This window comes from Carettochelys insculpta, chromosome 1, assembly GCF_033958435.1.
Source record: "Carettochelys insculpta isolate YL-2023 chromosome 1, ASM3395843v1, whole genome shotgun sequence".
NCBI lineage: Eukaryota > Metazoa > Chordata > Testudines > Carettochelyidae > Carettochelys > Carettochelys insculpta.
The window spans coordinates 235,194,509-235,217,392 of NC_134137.1; the positions used below are offsets into that span (position 1 = coordinate 235,194,509).

Consider the following 22,884-nt stretch of genomic DNA (forward strand, 5'->3'; position numbering starts at 1 on the left):
CCAGCGTGAGGGGAGAAGGGGGCAGCAATACGCCCTGGCAAGAGGGGCAAGGGAGGGGTTCAGGGTTAATGTCTCTCTCGCTGCTTCCCTGCAGGGCGGGGTGGACGATGAGGTCACTCTCTCGGCCTACATCACCATCGCACTGCTGGAGATCGCTCTGCCCATCACTGTACGTACCTGCAGCCCCGCAAGGCACAGCCATGCCTGGGGCCCCTAGTTGGCAGACTCCCATCTTGGGAGAGAGGCCTTTAAACCTGGGGAAGTCCAGTCAGAAAAGACTTTATCCTGAGGTCCAAGTCCAGAATTAGAATTTCCCGGCAGCTGCCGTTCCAGGCCAGGAGACCGGCTCTGTCTTGCCGGGAATCCTTTCGTAGGATCTTTATGTAAAACTTTGGGGTTTGATCCTCTCTTGCAGGCCTACAGCCCAGAGTTGTGCATGTATTTAATACCTGGGCAAATGAGACTTAGCCCCTGGGCACCCGCCAGATGGTCCCAGTCAAGGACCTATTTCTGTCCTCCGGCAGCTAGACCTGGCCCTGCCCAGGAGTCACGCTGGTGAAAGTTCTGTCACCAGTGAGCAGCCAAAAAGGCTGTTTTAGTGCAGGGGGTTGACACAAGGCCACTTGTGCCAGTGTCTTGTGTTCAGTTAGAGTTAGGCCAGAGGGGCAGAAGCGGGGTGCACTGAGGGCAGACGTCCCCGTGCCCTCTGTGCCGCTTTTAGCTGCACCAGCTTGCGGGGAATTGTGCAGCACGGCTTTCGCTGTGCTGGTGGGAAAGGTTCCCGCCGCACGGGGAGAAGGTGCGGAGCAGCAGGAAGAGCTGTGGCTGCCGAGCACGTGCTCAGGCAGTTTCCCATCACTGGGACTTTGGTTTAAAACTGCAGCCAGACCGCCCCTGCTAAAGGGGACGTTGCTGGGTGGGACAGCAGTGAGCGACCTCTCCCCCTCGTCTCTCCCACACAGCACCCTGTGGTCCGTAATGCTCTGTTCTGTCTGGAGACGGCCACGGAGCAGGGAGGACACCACGTGTACACCAGGGCGCTGCTGGCCTATGCCTTCGCCCTGGCGGGGAAGGAGGGGAAGCGCAGGGCCCTGCTGGACTCGCTTGACAAGGATGCTGTGAAAGAGGGTGAGATTTCCGGATGGGCCCTTCCCTGAATCCCAGCCCACTGGTCTGACAGGTGACCATGTGGTTGGAATTAGACACAGGTACTTGGCGGGGAACCACAGCCAGGGAGATGAGCAGGGACCAGGACCTGGCATGAGAGTGTTATTTATTTGCCATGATGAGCTAAGACTGAGAGGCAGCCGGGCTTATTTCTCATCTCACAGCAGGTCCTGTCCGCACCCTTCTACACTGGGCATTGAGCGCATCCTTCAGCATCCAACTCACCTCCCTTGTGTTTGTCCTTCCCCTGTGCTGGCCTTCCTGCCATTTGCCCCTCCCTGTGCTCCAGAGCTTAGTCGCTTGTCCTCTGTCCCCTTCCGTCCACGTGTCCCTTCTCTGTACCGTGAGATAACTGGCCTGCCCTTTCTTTTCCGCCTCCTCTCGTCCTTCTTCCCCAGGTCTCCCGAGCGCTCTCCTGCCTCCCACACCAAAAGCCCTCACGCACTCCTTTCTTCCCGGCTGTGATGGGATTCACTCACTGCTGCGGCGCCTCCTGCTGGCTGCCCCGAGGGTTAGCTCTGCTTGCCAATGCCCCGTTCGGTGGTGGCGCCTTTGCTTTCATTTCGGGACCCACACCACTCCCAGGACCGTGGTGCTCTCTTCAGTGGCATTGCCCCACAGCTGTGCCACGCTCTGTGTGCTGCCCTTCCGGGGGACCAGCAACTCCCTCCAGCCCCTCGCTCCGTGGCAGCTGCAGTCCGTTGTCCCTGGAATGCTTCCCATGAGGCTCCAGCGCCCTGTTCTGCCCTTACCTCAGGGCCTCACCCTGCAGGCCCTCGCAGCCAGCCAGCAGCTCTCTCCAGCTTCCCCATTCCCTGCTTGCAGCACTGCTTTGTCCCAGGTGCTCCAGATCTCTCTCCCGCCTCCCACACCAGAAGTTCTGTCATACTCCTTTCTCCCCTGCCCACAAAAGCACAGGCATTCTGTCCTGCTGCCTTGCCGCCTCAGATCTCTCTCCCCACGCACACACTGCAGCCTGCCCCAGGCACGAGCTAATGCACAAGTGGGATGCATTTGAGGTCCCCAAGCTCTGCACCCCATCCGCAGCCAGAAGTGACTCTCACTCAACAGGTGGCACAGAAGGTTTATTAGGCATCAGAGGCTCAAGGTGTCAAAGACTTGTCATTGCAGCAATCAGAACTGTTCTGTCTGATCCATGTTGTGGGGAGGAGATCCCCCAGAGAGAACCCAAGGCCTAGAGCCCCTGGCTTGGGCCCAGACTGTCTTTGTTCCTCTGCAGCCTCCAGAGTCCCCTATTCTAGCTGCTTTCCATTTCAACCTCAAAACCCAGCTGGGCTCTTGCCTGGCTCCAGGAGAGGAGTCAGCTGGTCGCCCAGGTTACACATGACTTGGCCTGGTCACCAAAGTTATCCCCAGCAGGGATGCTGGTCACCTAGGTTGCAAATCACACACACACACACACCATCTCAATAAGTAAGCACACACATTGTTGCCCCAGGATTCATTCACAACATAGAACATAAGAACAGTCATACTGGGTCAGACCAAAGGTCCATCTAACCCAGTATGCTGTCTGCCGACAGTGGCCAGTGCCCAATGCCCCAGAGGGTGTGAACAGAACAGGTAATCATCAAGTGATCCATCCCCTGTCATCCATTTCCAGCCTCTTACAGACAGAAGCTAGGGACACCATTCCTGCCCACCCTGGCTAATAGCCATCGATGGACCTAACCTCCACGAATTTATCTAGTTCTTTTTGGATCCCTGTTAAAATCCTGGTCTGCACACCCGTCTCTGCCAAAGAGTTCCACAGGCCTCCTGTGTGCTGTGTGAAGAAAAACTTCCTTTTCTTAGTTTTAAACCTGCTACCCATTACTTTCATTTGGTGACCCCGAGGTCCTTTGTTATGGGAACAAGTAAATAACCTTTTTCTTATTCACTTTTTCTGTACTTGTCATGGTTTTATAGACCTCTCTTATATCCCCCTTAGCCTTCTCTTTTCTAAGCTGAAAAGTCCCCGTCTTTTAAATCTCTCTTCATGTGACACCCATTCCAAACCCCTAATCATTTTTGTTGTTCTTTTCTGAACCTTTTCCAATGCCCTCCCCCACTCTAGGCCCTCTCCGTCTCCAGGCTGCTTTGGCTCCAGGCTCTCTCTTCCCTCCTCTCCCCCTTTGCCTGGGATTGATTCCTGGTCCCATCCCTGCTCCCTTCCCTGACTCTGTTGCCCATTTCAAGGAGGAAGCCTGTTGCAGGGGAAGGAGGCAACTCAGTGGCATGTAGCTTCCTCTACCCCGTTGCAGGGCCTGCTGGCTGCAGCAAGGCTGGGAGATGCTCAGGCAGCGGCAAAGAGGCAGAGGATGGTTTGGTCCAAGGGGCATTACATGGAGAGAAGCATCAATGGGGCCTGCTTTAGGATGTTCGGAGATCCATTACAGCTCCCCAGGTATAGGGGGGAATCACCGGGCAGGAGTGTTCGGCCTGGGTCCCCTTCCCCTAGGGCCAGTGCCTGTGGGGCTCGTTTTGTGGCATCTGTTTATAATGCTGACGTAGTCACATAAGGACAAAGGGAACTTTCTGAAAACATGAGCTGGGAGCAGGGCTGCCAGGACCTGACTATGCAGTGATTCAGGTGTATCTGGGGCAGCTCCTGCCCTCACCTCAGTGCTGTGAGTGAGCACAGCCCGAAACCCTAACCAAACGGTACCCTTCCCACTGATCAATAGCACAGCTCAGCTAGGGTCTTCACTGGCTCAGCTCCACTCCTCACTCCAGGTTCTGCCTCCCAGCCCTGGTCTGCTCCCGACAGCAGGAGGCAAACGAAGAGCAGAAGCCCGACATTTGGACTGACAAAATAAAAAAACCAGATCTTTCAGGCAGGAGGGAGGGAGGAAGCTGCTGGTGCCCCAGGAATTCCCACAAAGAACTGGGGCTGTGCTTGAAGAATTTGTGTAGTGGGGTATGTCTGTCACTGCTGTTACCCAGCAGCCTTGTGCGCCTTCAGGCTGGGACCACTGAGGGACCCTACATCTTCTGGATCAATGAGCCAACAGGGGCTGATACTGTCCCTTCCTGGGATGTCCCTTCATAAGATGAAAGGGACGTAGGCACAGAGGTGGCAGACGGATTAGTTGCTGAGTGTTTCTACCAAAACGTTTGTATACATCCACCAAACCAGCAGGTGAGGGACTGCTTAATCCTTTCACATTGCAGACCAATATGCCAGGAGCATGGGGCAGCGGGGTGGGGGGCGGCTCTGTTCTCACACCTGCACCAAGAACAGATCAATAACCCCGTTGTAAATGGCATTAACTAAGCATCTGCATTTCCTTCTCTCCTGCTCTCCCACTGCAGATGGCTCCATTCACTGGCAGAGGCCTGGGAAGCAGCCGGAGGTGGATCTCCCCTTCTATCGCCCCCGTGCTCCCTCTGCCGAGGTGGAGATGACGTCTTACGTGCTCCTCGCTTACCTCACCACACACCCGGCACCGTGCCAGAGCGACCTGCCAGCTGCAGCACAGATTGCGAAGTGGACCACCAAGCAGCAGAATCCCAATGGTGGCTTCTCCTCCACCCAGGTGAGCTGCTCCCTGCCCCAACCACAGGCACCAAGGGTGGGGATGGGAGGCAGACAGGGCAGGAGGCAGACAAGTAACCTGTGGGGAGGAAAAGGCTGCCCTGGGGAGTCCCCTCATTGTACAGTTTAGAATAGATCATGGGATAGTCACAGCATGGAGCATAGTTACATCTGGTCCCCACAGGCCCTGGGGGTGTTAATGAAGATGGAGACTGGATGAATGATGCTTCTGTGTATGGAGGGCAGATGTGTTCCCCTGAGCCCCACAAGTCCTATACCAACCCCCATCTCCCCCAGCACTGACCCCATCCAGCCTGGCCAATCCCCAGAGAAGCACCAACAGCATTGCTGGTCACACCTGGAGGGAGGCAGCACCACCCTGAGTGACAACCAAACATCAGGGGCTACCTCCGCCTTTGAGCAGACGCCGGCCATGCTGGGGCTTGGAGGCTGGAACTTTGACGAGTGACCTCTCGAGACAAAACTAACCATTGTCCCCATGTCCCACCATTATCACGGTTAGCTTGGTACCCAAAGATCTGTAAGGCTGTCTCACACTCTGTTATTGAGCCTCCTGGCTGCCTCGCCATGGTCTGTCTGTCCTGAGCTGTTCCTTCTGTCAGGATGTCTTCAGAAGAAGGTGGATGGTATCTTCACCTAGCTCCTTTAATGGAGTGTCAGAGATACCAGAATCCCAAAGCTTCCTAAAGTATTTAGATCTCTGGCTGCTTTCAATGGGAGATCAGCACCTAAATGCCCTGGAAGGAAAGAGGGAGAATGGTGTGTGCTGGTGTGTGGGGGGAAAGGGTGGAAATGGGAAAGCTGGTTGCTGTGTGGGAGGAGCTGGTGGGATGGGGATCCCAGGCCCTCGGAAATGGCTAACTCTTCCCCTCGGGCGCCTGGGCCCATCTCTCCTCTGGCAGGACACGGTGGTGGCACTCCAGGCCCTGTCCCTGTATGGAGCCTGTACCTACGCCAAGAGCGGAGGAGCTTCCACAGTGACCCTGCAATCCACAAGCAAGTTCCAGGCCCAGTTCCAGGTGGATCACACAAACCGTCTTTTGCTCCAGCGCGTGGCACTGCCAGAGGTGCCCGGGGATTACAGCATGGAGGTGACAGGAGAAGGGTGTGTCTACGTGCAGGTGAGGGGCACAGGGACAGGGGAGAGGCTGCTGCTGGGGGGAGACCATGGAGATGGCAGGGTGAGTGGGAGAGAAGGGAAAGAAAGGAAGAGATGGGAAACAGGAGACAACAAGGAAGAGGTGTGAGGAGGAGAGAGAAGGGACAGACACAGTTGGGGACTGAGGAGAGAGAAAGAAAGGATAAAAGAAAGAGTGGAACTGAGAAGAGTGAAAGAGAGAGATCACCTCAGACACACACACACACACACAAAACTCTGCATTCACTTTCAGACCAGCCTGAGGTACAATGTGATCCCCAAAGCAGATGAAGAGCCGTTTGCACTGGAGGTGCACACGGTCCCCCAGACGTGTGACAGCCCTAAAGCCCACAGGACCTTTGACGTGGCCATAAACATAAGGTAAATCCCCTTGTAGGGCCAGGCCTTCCAGGGCAGCATTTGGGCTGGGGGTGAGTTACTCCAGGAGTCCTCAGAAATGAAGGGAGGCACCAGAAAACTTGATAGAAATCAATGTTTTGCCAAAAGGTTAAAACTTGGTATTTTTTGCATTGCATTATGGTATTTTCTTAATTGCAGTTTCACTTTCCAGTCTCAGATTTCGTATTTTCTTCTTGCCAGCTCTTATCTTGTGCTTTTTTCCTCTGTGGTCAGAAAGGGCAAGTCAGCCCCTCAGTAATGCCCGGCATAGGACAGTAGCACAAATTCAGGCACACAACAGGCTGGCCGGCCACTAGCCTGTCCTGTCTCTGCAGCCCCCACCATCACCTCCCAGGGCAAACACCCCCAGCCACAGCATCCAGGCCCACTGATGCAGAGGCCAGGGTGGCAACTGCATAGGAGCCTGGCATTCCAAAGCGGCACAGAGCCCCCGGGCCCTGCTGCTGCCGCAGAAGCAGTGGTGGGAGGTGGGAGCTCCAGGCCCCTTTGAAATGCCGCGGGAGCATCACTGCACTGCCCTACGTTACTTCTGAGGGCCGTCGGGCAGTGGCGCTAAGGTCTGACTGCCCTTGGACCCGCCCCTTCCACCCAGGGCTCGGCCCCTTCCATGGGCACGTAGCACCTTGTTGCCGCAGGCAGGAGCTGAATGCTTTGACCTGCTGCCTCCTGCAGCAGGGTTTGCAAACGGAGTCCAATCAGACTTATGCCCCAGTGTCACTTGGGCGATTTTTACAAAATCTACACTCCGATGCCAAAACCCGGCCTGGGAGGATACGGACACGTCTAGACTTAACCTGGTGCATCAGTGCCCCTCTGCCTTTCCTGATGCATCCCTACAGTCTGCTAGCTGCGGCTGCACACGGAGTGGAGTGGCACTGAGATAGGGTCGGTATCACAGACCAGAGCTAGCTTTCAGCACCTTTTGCTTTGGGGGTTTATTTTAAAACCTCCAAAGCCGTTGCTTTGCTAGCGTACTGCAATAACGTCCCGGGGCTGACGCTCACGGCCGCTGATGGGGGCCGAGGGGACAAAAGGGGATGGGTGCCCCAGGACCTGGCTACTGTGGCAGCAGCAACAGCTGGAACCCTAGTCCCTTTAAATTGCTGCCCGATCCCATCACAGACCCATTGCGCTGGGCCTGGCAAAGTGTGGCACCAGCCCTGCTAGCACTCAGCCGGGTTGGATCTGAATCGTCAAAGATTTTATTCCGATAAGGGAGAAATTTTAATAAAGATAAAGGTGTGGGTCCTGATGCTGTCAGTACTTCAGCACATGCTCGACTTTCCTCCTCTGTGCCCCTGTCCCTGTTACTGGAGCTATGTACCGCTAGTGTGAAAAAGGGAAAATGTATGAGTTTGCCTGAGTGCGGTCAGATTTCAAAGCTGAAATCTACCTAATTAGGTTTGCCAATGCAAAAGCGGATCCAGTAGGATAACCCCTTTCATTAGTTCCCGGGAGCACCAGCTCATTAGTTCTGGTGCTGGGTTATTTTTAGGTCAGCTTTTAACTTGAACAGTATTTCTCAGATTGGGTCACTTGCTTATTCTTAACCACATCACAGTGTAGTCGTTCACCCAGAACCATATTAACAGAGCATCAGTAATTCAATAGTCAAATGTAGACACAGCCCATGGTGTGTCCTGCAAGCGGAGTCACAGACTAGAGTTAAGATCTGTAGTTACGGCAAGAAACAAAGCGAATTGCCAAGATTCTTATTCATTTACTTACCATCTCAATCTCACTAACAGTGATTACATTTCTAAGGCTGCACTTATCTTTAAAGCTCTTTTAAGAGCCTGGCTATTACTCTTTGGCTGGATTGGTCCAAAGGAACAAGTTTAGAATATTAAAATAATTGCTTAAAACAATTCTTTTCAAAAACTAGTTCTTAAGTGAAGAGGCATCCTTTTTTATGCTCTCCATAGCATTCCTGCTCTTTTAGCGCTCTGTCATGGCTCCCTTAGTTATCTCCCTTTCCACCTGCACATTTCCAAGTGTTTTTGAGCTCTTCCACACCCTTCATCATTTTTGTTGCCCATTTCTTTTTCAGTTTTAATGTCTCTTTTTAAGATGGGGCAACCAAAACCGCACGCGGTAGTCAAGCTGTGGCCTCCAGTGGATTTACATTGAGGCAATGTGATATTTTCTCTTTTAATATTTATCCCTGTTATTCTGTCAGGTTTGTTTTTTTTTTCTTTTTTGTATGTTTGTTTGTTTGTTTGACTGATGTTGCAATCTGAGCAGATGTTTTCAAGGGACTATCCACAATGATTCCAAGGTCTCCCTGCTGAGTGATAACAGCTAATTTAGACCCCGTCATCTCGTAGAGCATGCGGAATTATGTTTTGCAATGGGCATTACCTTGCATTTAGCAACATCGAATTTCATCCCAGTTACCCAACTTTCTGAAATGCCCTTGTATCTCTTTGCAGACAGCTTTACACTTGGCTGTCCTGAGTAATTTTGCATAATTTGCAAGCTTTGCTGCCTTTTTGAGAATCACCCCTTTTTCAAAATCATTTATGAATATGTTGAACAGCTCTGTTGCAGATCCTTGGGCAGGGGTCTGCAACCAAAATCACGAGAAGAGCCATTTTGTTTTTCAAATTCAGTTACAAAATCAATCCTTCAAGAGCCAAAATGCATGTGAATACAAGACGATCCTTAATAAATTACGTCAAACCGTACTGTTTGCCATCCCTATTTTAAGAACAGCGGACACACAATGATTTGTATCAGTTAGAAAGTGAAGTTACCCCCCACCTCCAGTCTTAACCCACCTCAGCCCCCAAATCTGCCCCCCCATCCCCAAGCTTTACCGCCATCCCACAAACTCACCCTCCATCCCCAGGCTTAAACCCTCTCAGCCACAAGCCTTCCCCCCATTCCCAGATTAACCCCTCTCAGCCCCAAACCTGTCCCCCACCCCCAGGATTAACTTGCTTCAGCACACAGAGCTCCTCCACAGCTGCCACCTCCACCCACCACCCCCACTGCTTCCCACCACCTCCTCCTCCTTCTCGGCAGAGCTGCGTGGCTCCCACAGGGGCAGGATCAGCCATCCCTCCCCCCAGCTCTCCTGTGAGCTCAGCTCTTCCCTCCATAAGCAACGCAGACAGCTCCCTGCCCCGCCGGCTTCCTCTTCTGGGGCACCCTACCCTGCTGCAGCTTTCTTCCACAGGACTCCCTGCCACAGCCAACTGCTCAGAGGCTCTGGAGGCAGCCGCCTCTTAAAAAAAATAAAACTAAATTCAGTTGGTTTAATGGCAGGCAATGGAATTTAGTATTTTGGTTTACGTGGCAGCAGGGCAGGGAGCCACAAGAGGAGTCAACAACAGTAGGGGTCAGCGCACAAGTGGCTCCGGAGCCACAGGTTGCCAACCTCAAGTCTTGGGGAAACCACTATTTTACCTCTCCCCATTTTGCAAACTGACCATTTACTCCTCCCACTTGTTTCTTGCCTTTTAACAGTTACTGAACTATGAGAACCCCTTCTCTTTCAGCCTCTGCCTGCTTACTTTGCTTAAGAGCTTTTTGAAAAGAACCTTACCAAAGGCTTTCTGAAAGTCCGGTAGATAGCATTGTGATCGGCTTCCTGGAATACAGCCTGGAAGTGTGCCCCTTAATTCTCCTGCCTGGGATAGATCTCAACATGCTTTCCTAGTGACAAACAGCAAATCCCTCCAGGCACTGTAATTCCTTAGCACAACAGCATGTGGAGCCCCAGTGTTGGACAGTAGGAAGATTGGGACTTACTTGTGCCCCGCATTTCATTCCCCACCCTATACATGCACTCATCCATTCTGGATCTTTACTGTTTCCCAGTGGAGCAGGTTACTGTTTGCAGTTAGTGAAAAAGGTCAGACCAGAGAATTTAACTCAAGCCTTCCAGGTCATCTCACTGAGGAGGAATTCTACCAGCAGTAAAAGGATTACATCAAGCACCAAGGTCCTATGACACAGGAATACATGAAAAAACAGACATCCCCTTAAAGGAGCCTCACTTTCACAAACATACCCAGACAGTTCCTGTGCTGGCCACCCATGGCACCTGTCCAGCAAACAGGGAAGGTGATTACCCAACTGTAGATGAACCCTCTTCACAGTGTGTCACACATCCTGGTCCACATGTTTGTCACACCCCTTAAATTGATTCTAGTAGACTGGTGAGGTATGATTTCCCTTTACAAAAGCCATATTGACACTTTACCAACATACTGTATTCATCTATGTGTCTGATAATGCCATTCTTTATATCAATTTGCTTTGTTTTAAATTTAAAATTACCAGCCTCTAATTTCCTGAACCATCTTTGGAGCCTTTTTAAAATATTAGCATCACATTAGGTGTCTTCTAGTCATCTGTTAAAGTGGCTGATTTAATTTACATACCACATAATTTACATGCCACAGATAGTAGTTCTGCAATTTCATTTTGTAGTTCCTTCAAAACCCTTGGGTGAATACCATCTGGTCCTGGTGACTTATTATTGATAAATTTCTCTTTTTTTTTTTTTCCAAATCTTTGCCTAAAGACACTTCAGTCTAGGAGAGATCCTCAGATTTGTCACCTAAAAATGACTTGTGGATATCTCTCTGGTATCCTCTGCAGTGAGACTTGATGCAATTAATTCATTTAGTTTCCCTGAAAAGGCATTGTATTCCTTGAGTGCTCCTTTAATATCTTGATCATCTAGTGGCCCCACTGATTGTTTAGCAAACTTCTGGCTTCTGATATACTTAAGTTTTTGTGTCTTTGGTTAGTTGTTCTTCAAATACTTTTTTGGCCTTCCTAATTATACTTTTATACTTGACTTGCCAGAGTTTATTCCTCAAAAGGAGCTGACTTCTCTACACACTTCTCTAACTCTTTTGTACTTGTTCAAGACTTCACATGAACACTACCTTCTCTTCTAGGATTTTGGTTTTCTGCACAGAAATTCTGTAAAATTCAAAAGTGATTCCCTAGCAGTAGGGGCATTTAGCAATATAAACCTTTCTTAATTAGTTCACCACACATTGTAATCTAAAGTTCCAGTAGCACAAATACTTACAACTCCTCAAACCCATTTTTAAATGATTGATCTAACAATTAAGTGATTAAAACCATGATTTAAAGTGTTGTCACCTCCTCCCACTGCCAACGATGGGAGTGTTTTAACTGTCCACCTTACTAGAAAAAGCCTCTTGATTTAAGTAGGAAAACTAGATAGCAAGTGCAGGATGGGATGAGGAGTAATAGGCAACTACATAAGACAAAGCCTGAGACTATGTCTATAAAGTCAGCACATCTGGTCACCCTCACTAGAAAGAGTTTAGAAAGATTTACACTGCTTCAAGGGCAGGACTGAGGTTCACTGGCAGAGCTGTGTGGGGAGCCCAGGGCTGGAACAGCAGGGGGACTGAGCTTCAGGGCAAGAATTAAAAGTAGTGGCGGAGAGGGAGCCAGAGCAGAACAGGGCAAGCCTGGGCCACGCCGGGTGGGAGGTGCTGCAGGTCAGGGTTGAGGTGCATCAGCTCTACGCTCAGATGTATTAAACTTTGCTTGTTTCCCACTTGGTCTCCCAGTTACACAGGGAAACGCTCCGTGTCCAACATGGTCATTGTCGACGTTAAGATGCTGTCAGGATTCATCCCTGTGAGGCCATCAGTGAGGAAGGTAACAAGTCGTTCTGTGTACAGCCGCAGCCTCAGAGCTCCTTGTCTTCAGTCCTCCAAGGAGAGGGATGTCTGTCCCTCAATCAGCTCCAAACTCCAATCCTTCATTGTACTGGCCCCTCCCTCATCACCTCTTCGGTATCCAGCCCCTCCACTGCCTCCCGTCTCTCTCATCCTATCTCCTCCTTCTGATTCTCCCGATTCCCCACTCCTTCCTCAGCCCAGCCCAGCCCAGCCCTTGTCCCCGAGCGCCCCCTTGGTGACTTCCTGATAAGCTGTCATGCACAGGGGTGGGGGCCTGGCTGGAGGCATCTCACAGTGTCCTCAGCCAGGGGCAGGCCTCCTCTCAGGGGAAGTCAGGCTGGACTCTTGGGGTGCTGGGGAGAGCAAGTAAGAAGTCCTCTTCTCCCCGTGCTCCTCTCTGCTCCCCCAGGTATAACATCCCCCACTTACTGCAACTCCCACCCCCACCTGGGCCCCTCATTTCTTTCAGGAGACCTAGACAATGGGAGCTGGGAGACGCCCATTCTGGAGCCCTGGTGTGCGACCCAAGTGGATTAAGGAAGTCTGTAAAAAGCAAATGATGCAGTTCCCAGAGCCCCACCCCCAGCTCCAGCCCACCCCTCAGGGGACAAGTCAGACTTAATAAGCTCCCAGCTCCACCGGTCTCAAATTGGGGCACTTCCCATCTCAATCGACTAAGTGTGTGGGGCCGTAGTACAGATTCTGCCTCTTCCCTTGAAGCACCAGCAAAGAGTTACAGCGGTGCAGGACTGAGACGGACCTGAAGAGGTCATCACGTCCAGCCCTCTGTGCAGAAGCAGGACCATGTCAACCTGGTCCATCCCTGAAAGATGTTTGTCTAAATTGTCCTTAAAAGCCTCCAGTGGTGGGAATGCCACAGCCTCCCTTGGAAGCCTATGCCAGTACTTAATTACCATTACAGTTAATTTAGGTACCTGGAAAACTTTCTAACTCCCTCGCTGAAAATTTAGACCATTACTGTCTTATCTTCAGTGGACTGGAGAAGAATTGATCACCATGCTATTAAAAGTGCTCAAATATATATCAGCCTTCTTTTCTCAAGTCTAAATATGCCCAGTGTTTTAATCTTTCCTTGTAGGTTAAGTCTTCTAAGCCCTTTGTCCTTTTTGTTGCTGCTGTCTAGACTATCTCCAATTTAGCCACATATTTTTCCTAAAATGTGGTGTCCAGAAGTGGACACTGAACTCCAGCTGAACTCCTCTGTGCCAAGTAGAGCTGTACAATTACATATGATCTCTTACATACAACGGTCCTGGTGATACAATCCAGGATGATATTAATCTATTTTGCAGCTGCATCAGATGACTGACATATTAAGTTTGTGATCCTCTATAGCCCACAGATTCCTCTCAAAGGTATTACCATCTAGCCAATTCCCCCAGCTTTGTAGCTGTGCATTAATTTTGATTTTCCATGTGTTGGCCTACTAAACCCAAGGTTGTGAGTTCAATCCTTGAGGGGGCCGTTTAGGATCTGGGCAAAACAGATTAAAAAAAAGTGTGAGGGGGTGCTTGGTCCTGCCAAGAGGGCAGGAGGCTGGACTAGATTACTTCCTGAGGTCCCTCCCAGCTCTATGAGATGTGAATGTGTAGTACTTTGTACTTGTCTGTACTGAATTTCATCTTGTCGTTTTCAGACCAATTCTCTAATTTGGCAAGGTTGGTTTGAATTCTAATCTTGTTCAAGGTGTTTGGAGCCCCTCCTAGTTAAGTGTCATCCCCTGATTTTATAAGCATACTCTGCACCTTATTATCCAGGTGAAATGATCACATTGAATAGTACCAGACCTGGGACTAACTACAGCAGTACTGGCCTGGACGCTCCCTCCCAGTTTAGCAGTAGCAAAACATTGATGATGACCCTTTGAGTGTGGTCTTTCCACCACTCTACTTCCACCATACAGTGACTTCATCCAGATCACGTATCCCTGATTTCCTTATGAGAATGTGGGTCTGTGTCAGAAGCCTATTAAAGTCATGATATATGGTAACTGTGGCGGCTTCCCACATCCACTAGTCCAGTAAACCCTCTCAGAGAAGAACATGAGGTTTGTTTGGACTGACTGGTCCTTGACAAATCCATACTGATTACACCTTGTAATCCTACTAGTCTCCAGCTCATCACAGGTTGACTGTTTAATAAATTCTTCGGCTGTCTTTCGCAGTATGAATGTTAACCTGACTGGTCTCTGAATTCCTGAGTCCACTCTGTTCCCCTGTTTAAGGATAGGTGCTCTGTTTGCCTTCTCCAGTCCCCCAGGACAACCCCCATCCTCCAGGAGATCCCCAAGTTAATTGTGAACAGTGCTGAGATTGCTTCAGTGTTCCACTCCTTAGGGTTTTGTGCTGAGTTAAAGGACAGATCAGTAACACCCTTTTTCTCTCTCTTGGCCTTTGGCAGCTGGAAGGACATAACCAGATCCACCGCACAGAACTGAGTGCCAACCACGTATTGCTCTACATGGAGCAGGTAAGTGTCCATCTGGGCCTGGGATGAGGTGGGGAGATTTACCCTGTGACAGACCTTTAAAAGAGGTACTGAAGTGAGGGGATCGGCCAGGCCAGGGTTAAACAAACCCAGGTACTCACCCCCAATCAACTGCTGCTGCCCCCCAGCATTTCTGTGCAGCACTTCTGGCTCCCCCTGACATACACAGCTATGGACCTGTTCCTCCCCCAGCCTATGGGTCCCAAGGCAGAGGGGCAGGCAGGGCTTCTCCATCCTCCCTGAAGGACTGACCTCTGCCAAGCCCTACAGCCAAAGGGAGCAGACCCTCGGGCTGTGGGGTGAGGAATGGGGAGATGGGGGAGGATGGGGAGAGGTAGCTGAGAGTTACCTTCTGAGTGTCATCTGTTTTCCCTCCAGGTGAGCAACGTTACCCAGAGCTTCTCCTTTGCCGTGGAGCAGGACTTCCCTGTGCAGAGCCTGAAGCCGGCGCTGGTGAAGGTCTACGATTACTACGAGACGGGTGTGTGTGGGGGCAGGGCTGGGGACATTAGCCCCCACTGGCCTGTCACCAGGAGGGGAACAGTCTCATTGAGTGCCACAGTGAGCCCACTGGCATATGGAAATAAGCATCTCCCTTCTCCCCAGTGAGAATGTGGGACACACAGGGATTGTGGGCAATGGCTCATCCTTCTCTGGCCTCATGTTCATGACATGGCAGTGCCTGAGGTTCCAGACCATCCCACGCTGTAGAGGGAAGGTGCCAACTGAAGTATGTTAGCGCCAAAGGGATCTGGGAGGTTCCTGTGTTCAGATCCTGCCCTGAGCTCCCAGCTCTGTGTGTGACTTGGGGCAGGTACATTCACTCCTCCACTCCCCAACTAGGAAACTGTGGGGACAAACCCAGAGCCCAGCAGCAGCCCTGCTGGCCGTGTGTCAGATGAGCTGTGCAATCAACCATAGGTCACCTGGCCCAGACCTGCTGGAGGTGCCTGCTGCACTGAAGCCTTGGGGTAACCTTTGTCCTCCTCCCATGGAGCCCAGCTGAGGTTCCCCCAATGCCCCTGGAGATGGGGGTCCCCCCCACCACCTGAGTTCTCTGGCACGGAGCCAGGTCTCTGCAGAGGGCCTGGTGGAAGTGCAAAGAGTTCTGATCACATCTCCCTTTCCTTGTGGCTTCCAGGTGAATTTGCCATTGCAGAGTACAGTGCCCCCTGCAGCAAAGGTAGGGTGTGAAAAACTTTTCCTCCTCTCTTCCTGTTCACACCATCCCAAGACTTGCTCCCCACACTGGGAGAGCTCATCTCCAGCCAGTGCATCCCCTGTGCAGTCCAGGATGGTGCCTTCTTCCCACTGCTCCATGGTTTCTCACCTGCACTGTTGGCCTTTTGCTGGGGACAGATGTCCTATGTTCATTCCTCACTTTGCACATCACCCTCCTCTGCCTCTGCTTTGTGAGTCCTACTGAAACAGGGTCACTGCAGGGGTTTGAGAGAGGCCCTTCCAGAGCAGGCTGAGGGCTCCAGCCCAGCCTGCCCCAACAAGATCCCGTCATCGCACTGGGCCTCATGTTTCTGTGAACTTTTCAGAGACGGGCTGTCTGGGCTTGTATCAGATAAGAACCCAAGGCCGCTTAGCCTGTCCTAAAAGCTTAGGTTCTCTACACCTTCTTTCCCCAGCAGCTGGGCCTGAGCTTCCTGCTTCTGGCTAGGCCTGGAGATGCCAAATGTGCTTGAAAGTGGGGGTTAGAGAGTGAATGAGAGAAACAAAGGTCAGGAGAGCCAGAGGGACAGAGTGGAGGGTCTCCTGGCAGAAGCACTCAGCAGGAGCTCCGAGAGGTTTAGCCTTTCCCCAGGCCTCGTATTGCAAGTAGAGGCCCAGTGCAGGATCTCGGCATCCAGGGGTTTCTCTGGACTCTGTTCCCCCGGTGCTGATCCAAAGACAGCTTCTCAATCCCACTGCAGGGAGCCCTTCACTCCCCTGGGCACTGATGGCTCTTGGACAAGGGGATTCACGTCATCCTGAGCTGGATTCCATAGAAGCAAAGATGTGGGAGAAAAACCTGCCCCCCAGACCAGCACCACACTCCAGTGCCAAAGCAAATGGCTGAGCTGAGCCTCAGCATGTCTATGGCACTGAGTAGCCAGCGGCCAAAAGGTCCTTCCCAGCTGGGCTGTCTCCTGCTCTGCAGAGTCAGACGTGGCAGCAGGCCCGTAGGCTGGCACAGCCTGTGCTGGATTCTGTGCTGGGACTCCCCAGGCTGGGACGCTCTGCGTGGGTGGCAGAAGAGGCAGGGCCCTGCCCCTGTGGGGGAGAGCTCAGGGCCGTGGAATCTCCTGCCTGGGGCTCTGGCAGTGAGATGCTCCATTCCCAGCCCTGGGTGTGTTGCTGGCACTGGGCCCAAGCCTGGGGGAGGAGCAACAATCGTCTCATCCACCCCCACTCCATTCTCTCTCCTTTTCTCCTCTCAGGGGCAGTTGAGCAGAGCAACATGTGAGGGATGGAGTTGTGTGCTGAGCCTCCTGCATCCCACAAGCTTGTCCCCTGCACAGGCTGAGGTGGCTGGACGGCCCCACAGAGAGAAAACAGCAGCAAGGGAAGAGAAACATTCATTACAAATAAACGAATTTGCCAACCTGACCAACGGCTCCTGACGCCTCTGTTCCCAACTCCCTCATCCCTGTTCAGCCCCAGATCACAGACTTCTCAGGCCTACCAATGTGTGTCCCATCCAGCTAGGGCTCTCCCTGCACAGCCAGCCAGGGGTGAGGTCTGCTCAGCCCCGTTGTGCCTGACAGCCCTCGTCTTTCCAGTTAGCGACTAGTGCAGGATAGTTCTTTACTTGTAAACCAGAACTGTGGGAGAGTAGATGCTCTGTGCCCACTACGGGATGGAAACAGAAACACTCAGCTTTGCCAAGTACTGCTAACTTGAAATGGGGTCTGCTTTGGGTTGAGTGGCCCAGGCCTGGGGGTTTGGACCATCAATCTGTAAGTTCCATCCCTGCTGCTTTCATGAGCTGCCAGCTGGCCATGGCACGTAGCGGTGTTACAAGTGGTTTCTCCTAGAATTGAAAGGCATGTTCCAGGGAGTTATGGAATAATAGCTTTCAGGGCCTTGGGGAAACTGCTCTGCAGCCTTGGAATGCTATTAATAATTAGAAAATGTTTACTGAAATGCTCCCCTTTGGGGGGTTTCAGCCTATGTACCTGTTCAAGTTCCCTAAAGAATTTCCCCTCTTCTTGGGTATTTACCACTATTAAATGCATGTAAGCAATTAGCATGTCATTTAGATATTAGTTATTTTGCCAAGTTTTGCATATTTTGTTCTTTTGAAGTCTCATCATGTCACTTTTATTCAGTCCTCTTTGTGTCTCTGTCCTAGAAGCATTCTCTATGAGCAAAGAAACCCTGCATCTAATTGTCTAGCTTTTCCCCTTGCATCACACATCTGTATCCTGCTGTGGAACCTTGTTATTCTTTGGGTGTGTCTACGTTAGGCCTTTCCTTCGAAGGGGGCATGCTAAGCAGGCAGGTTGGAGGAGTCTAATGAGGTACTGCGATGCATGTGCAGCACCTCATGAGCATAATGGCCATGGCGGGAATGTCGAAGCTGCAAACTTCAAAGCGCTGACAGGCAGTGTAGCTGCAGGCGCTTTGAAGTACACACCAAACTTTGAAGTGCCTTACTCCCAAATTCAAAGGAAGGGGCTAATGTAGATGCACACATTCACTAATGGGGCTGTCTGCACTACATGTTTGAAAAGGCCCTGGCTAGAATTTGAACTACATTTAAATTAGAGGTGAGCCAAAGAGAATGAAAATTGTTATTTTTTTTTCCCCACAGAATGAAAAACATTCATAAAACTGTTGATTCAGAAATGACCAAACGTGTTTCGGTCTTTCCTAGTGCCATGGAATGTTTCCACTTGCTTGAAACAAACCATTTTTGCGGGGAGGAGTTTTGAACTGAATCGGAAAGTTTAGCTTTGAGCTGGTTCCTCCTTGAACTACATGTGCCTAAGGAATGCAGTGCCTAGTGAGAGTTGTTGTTCAGGTCTGTATGACCCCATGTCTACCAATGGGCCAAGTGCCCTGACCAGACTGCGTGTCTCATCATTCATGCTGGGTAACATTTTTGGATGAATAGGTTATGTGACCAAAAAGGCAGTTTCAGTCAAGCTGAAATTATTCATAAAATTGACATGACTAGTTTTAGGTGTCAGCCAGAATGCCAGGAGATGGCTGGGGTTTTCCCATAGCCATTCACCCAGCACTTTTGACACTCAAGGGACTTACGAGAACCAGGTTTGAATCCTGCCTCTGGCACCTCCTGAAAACAAACTTTGTTGATTCCCTGAACATTCCATTTCTGTTTGAGTCAAACCAAGCCAAGTTCATTGCCAAACGTATGTCTTTGGACTGCTGGCCCTCTTCAATTCTTTTAATAACTTCAGCTGTGATAGCCACAGATATTGCTTTCCTTGGTTTTTTTGGCCTTAGTGACAGCTCCCAAAGAAACTTTTTCACATCTAGGACCCATGATGATCACAAATAACAAAGATATATGAAGATTATTGTCACTCACAGTCAAGATGACACAAACACAATGAAGCATGCAAACTGGGAAGAGCTGGGCTGCTGAGGAAAATGAGTCAGCCTCACACTGTGCTCTGCTGTATTCCTCTGCATTCGTTATTTGTGAAGTGGACACTTAGACGAAGGTTGGTTCTTCTTTGTAGTGAAAACATGTTCACAAATTGAAAAATAGGTATATATTTACATCGTTTGTTGTTGCAAAAATTCGTAAGTTGAAAGTTTGTTAACTCAGGGGATAGGTGTATTGTAAATGGTAGGCCTGTAGAATTGAAAGGGGTGGGTGGAATGGAATCTAAATTATATTATACTGTTCAACTACCAGGTAGCCTTGCATGGAAAATACCTTATTTAAGCCTGGCAGGCATGAAAGGATCTTATGATGAACACGTTTTGCATGTAAAGTTCTACAGCCAGTCTAAAATTGGTAGAGCTACACGACAGGTCTTTTTTGTTTTGTTTTGTTTTTTCTTTTTCTGATGGAACAGTTGATCACTTAGAAGCTACCGGAAAAGTCTCTGTGGCTATGTCTACACTAGCCCCAAACTTCGAAATGGCCATGCAAATGGCCATTTTGAAGTTTACTAATGAAGCGCTGAAATACATATTCAGCACCTCATTAGCATGCGGGTGGCCGCAGCACTTCGAAATTGACGCGGCTCGCCACCATGTGGCTCATCCAGACGGGGCTCCTTTTCGAAAGGACCCTGGCTACTTCAAAGTCCCCTTATTCCCATCTGTTCATAGGAATAAGGGGACTTTGAAGTAGCTGGGGTCCTTTCGAAAAGGAGCCCCGTCTGGACGAGCCACATGGTGGCGAGCTGCGTCAATTTCGAAGTGCTGCGGCCACCCACATGCTAATGCGGTGCTGAATATGTATTTCAGCGCTTCATTAGTAAACTTCGAAATGGCCATTTGCATGGCCATTTCGAAGTTTGGGGCTAGTGTAGACACGGCCTGTATGTTTCATAGGTTTTATCTGAACCAAAGCACACTAGTAGTATAACATGTAATAAGATTCATCACCAAGTATTTTTGACCAGGTTCCATGCCCTTTTTTGCCATCCAATCCATTTTCTGGTCATGCATATGTTTGACACTGGTGGACAATTTGATTTTTCTTTTTCTTTTTATGTTTGCATTGGGCAACATTAGAGTGCTTCAGGCAAGAAATTAAACAAAAGAAGATTTTAAAGACATTAGATGAGATTTTTTTCAAAGGTTTCTGAAACGAGAGGAAAAATAAAAACAATTTTCAAAGATTTTTTTTTTTAAAATACAAAGGTGAGAGAGAAATTAAAGAGAAAAATTTAAATAAATGTTCCTATGATAGACTGAAAGAAAATGTAATGGACATGTAGCAAAGAGAGAGAAGAGGAGAAAAGTCAGTGACAGTGAGTATGTGGGGGGAAGAGAGAGTGAAGCAGCTTACATCAGCAGCTGCCTGTGATAAACTGGTGACTATTTTAGGCAGCAAGCCTTGAGCATAAACTGCATCTTTTGTTTGGAGCAATCAGAAGTAATTTACAGCTATATCATAGAATGCATATGTCTGCATACATCAAGATCTTAAAACAAAACAACTCCCCATTTAACTATCTGAGGATGTGAGAAACCCTTCTCTTAACTCCTTCTGCTAACATGAAAAACACTGTGATTAAGATGAGTTTTGTACAGTAAACCCTCTCTATAACAGACTGATTGGAGAGGGGTAAGGTTGTCCGCTATTCCCAAAAGTCCATTATATGCAAAGGTTTACTGCCCCGCTCCAGCCCCTGCCAGGCTCCCCCAGCCTCCCACCCCCTCACCAAAAAAAAAAAAAACCCTGCCACTCACTGGAGCCACTGCCAACAAGCTTCTGCACCCTGCCACACGTGGCTGGGGGCACCCTTCCCTACAGCACCACCACACGGCCTGGAAGAGCTGCCATCATGTATGCATGGTGGCGCCAGCAGAGAAGGTGGCAGCTACTCCCAGCTACACCAGTTGTAAGTCTTTTAAGTTTTTTTTTTTTTGGGGGGGGGCGTGATTTTACGGGCCCCAGATGACTTTGAAACAACGGGGGATGGGGGCTGTTGTTCCTGAAGGCCGCTGAATCAGGGTGTGTAAAATGGAGGGTTTACTGTAGTGAAATACAGAATGCCTGAATATGATATGAAAACTGTCTCTGTCAAAATTGAAAAACAAAACAAAACAAATTACTCGTTGGCTTTTAAAGTTTTGCTCAAAGGAAAACTGAAAAAAAAATTCTGCAAAACACACACACACACAACACATAAAGGCTAACTGAAAAAAGCAGCATATGTAAAATGGTGGATAAAAATCACAAGACTGTTTCTCCCTCAGTTTCTGAGGGTTTGTCTACACTTCGAAGTTCTGACAATGACATGTTGATAGTGGCAATAGATGACAAAACAAAGTTGCGAAAGCACGTTCACACTTGCTCCCACTTTCAACAGATTGTGTCCATATTAGTGGCACCATCATCGACAACCAGAGCAATGCACTGGGAATACGTATCCCACAGTACCTGGTAACACCATCTGTCACTAGGTGTAGAGGGAAGGGGAAACGGAGTGCAGCATATTTGGCAGGGTGACCATATCTCCCTGTCCCAAATAAAGGACAGGGAGATATCGGGGACGGGGTGGCTCCTCCTGGCTGCACCAAGCCCTGGAGAACTGGTTCACCCCTACCCAGCCCCTGGGAAGTGGCAGCTGCAGGTGCTCCCAGCCCCACACCCAGCCCCCGAGGTCCTAAATATGGGGCAGTTAGTCCCTTTTAAAAAATAAGTTGGGGAGTCCTTTTGGCATCCCAAATACAGGCCCGTCCCACCCAATACAGGATGACCATGCAAAATGTCCAGTCAAGCACTGCTTCGTGTCCCAGACCTCCAGTGGGTTCCAGCTTCCCTGTGTGCCGTTTCTCCAACTGAGACTCTTTGCTATGCACCAGCATCTGCAGTGAGAAAGAATGGATCCTGCACTTCTCGCCTGCGCTTCGCTGAGGGTTGTGAAGTCGTCACACGTGGCAGCACAGCTCCACTCGAAGCTGCTGATGGATGACGCCTCTCTTTGTGATAAGAACAGCAGTGACTTAGCAGTACTTTTGGCATTTACAGAGCACCTGCACAGGGGAACGCTGGGCTGACTGATGGGTTGCATTGTTGCGCTGGTGAGGAAGGAAGAGTTTTGGACAGAGAATTGAGGATGCACAAAGCAAACTTCCTAGAGCTGTGTGCTGAGCTGGCCCCCCGTCTATGGTGCAACAACACCAGAAGGAGAGCTGCCCTGTTGGTACAGCAGTGTGGGGCACTGGCTGTCTGGAAGCTGGTAACGCCAGACTGCTACTGGTCAGTTGCCAATCAATCTGGAGAGGGGAAGCCTACAGTTGGAGCTGTACGTGCAGGGCATAAATTGCATCCTGCTCTAGGGGAATGAAACCCTGGGCAATGGGCATGAAATAGAGGATGTCTTTGCAGAGACGGGCTTCCCTGCCTGCACCGGGTGGCAGATGCCGTACATATTCCAATGATGCCGCCAGACGGCCTTGCAGCAGGTTCATGAATAGGAAGGGACAGTTCTCCATGGTGTTGCAGGTGCCTGTGGATCACAGATGTCCATGTGGGGTGCTCTGGAAAAGTGCATGACACACACATCTTCAGGAACACCCGCTTGTACAAAAAGCTGCAAGCAGGGACTTTCCTTCAAGAGCACATGATTACAATGGGGGATGCAGAAATGCCTGTGGTGCTTCTGGGAGACCTGGCTTACCCCTTGCAGCCCTGGCTCATGAAACCTTACACAGGACACCTGGGCTACGTCTACACGTGCAGCCAACATCGAAATAGCTTATTT

At 50.2% G+C, this 22,884-nt stretch overlaps 1 protein-coding gene across 2 annotated transcripts in view; it reads left to right on the top strand.

Moving 5' to 3' along the window:
• LOC142017430 (alpha-2-macroglobulin-like) overlaps window positions 1-17,065 on the top strand; it is a 59,328-nt gene extending 42,263 nt beyond the window's left edge. For both annotated transcript variants that reach the window (XM_075002261.1, XM_075002271.1), the window contains exons 27-36: window positions 95-169; window positions 963-1,128; window positions 4,483-4,706; window positions 5,629-5,847; window positions 6,118-6,245; window positions 11,852-11,942; window positions 14,387-14,455; window positions 14,852-14,954; window positions 15,615-15,656; window positions 16,903-17,065. In XM_075002261.1, coding sequence (XP_074858362.1) covers window positions 95-169; window positions 963-1,128; window positions 4,483-4,706; window positions 5,629-5,847; window positions 6,118-6,245; window positions 11,852-11,942; window positions 14,387-14,455; window positions 14,852-14,954; window positions 15,615-15,656; window positions 16,903-16,928 — 1,143 coding nt within the window. In that variant the 3' untranslated portion in view covers window positions 16,929-17,065. The remainder of the gene's footprint in view (window positions 1-94; window positions 170-962; window positions 1,129-4,482; window positions 4,707-5,628; window positions 5,848-6,117; window positions 6,246-11,851; window positions 11,943-14,386; window positions 14,456-14,851; window positions 14,955-15,614; window positions 15,657-16,902) is intronic.
• Window positions 17,066-22,884: the final 5,819 nt, after the last annotated feature.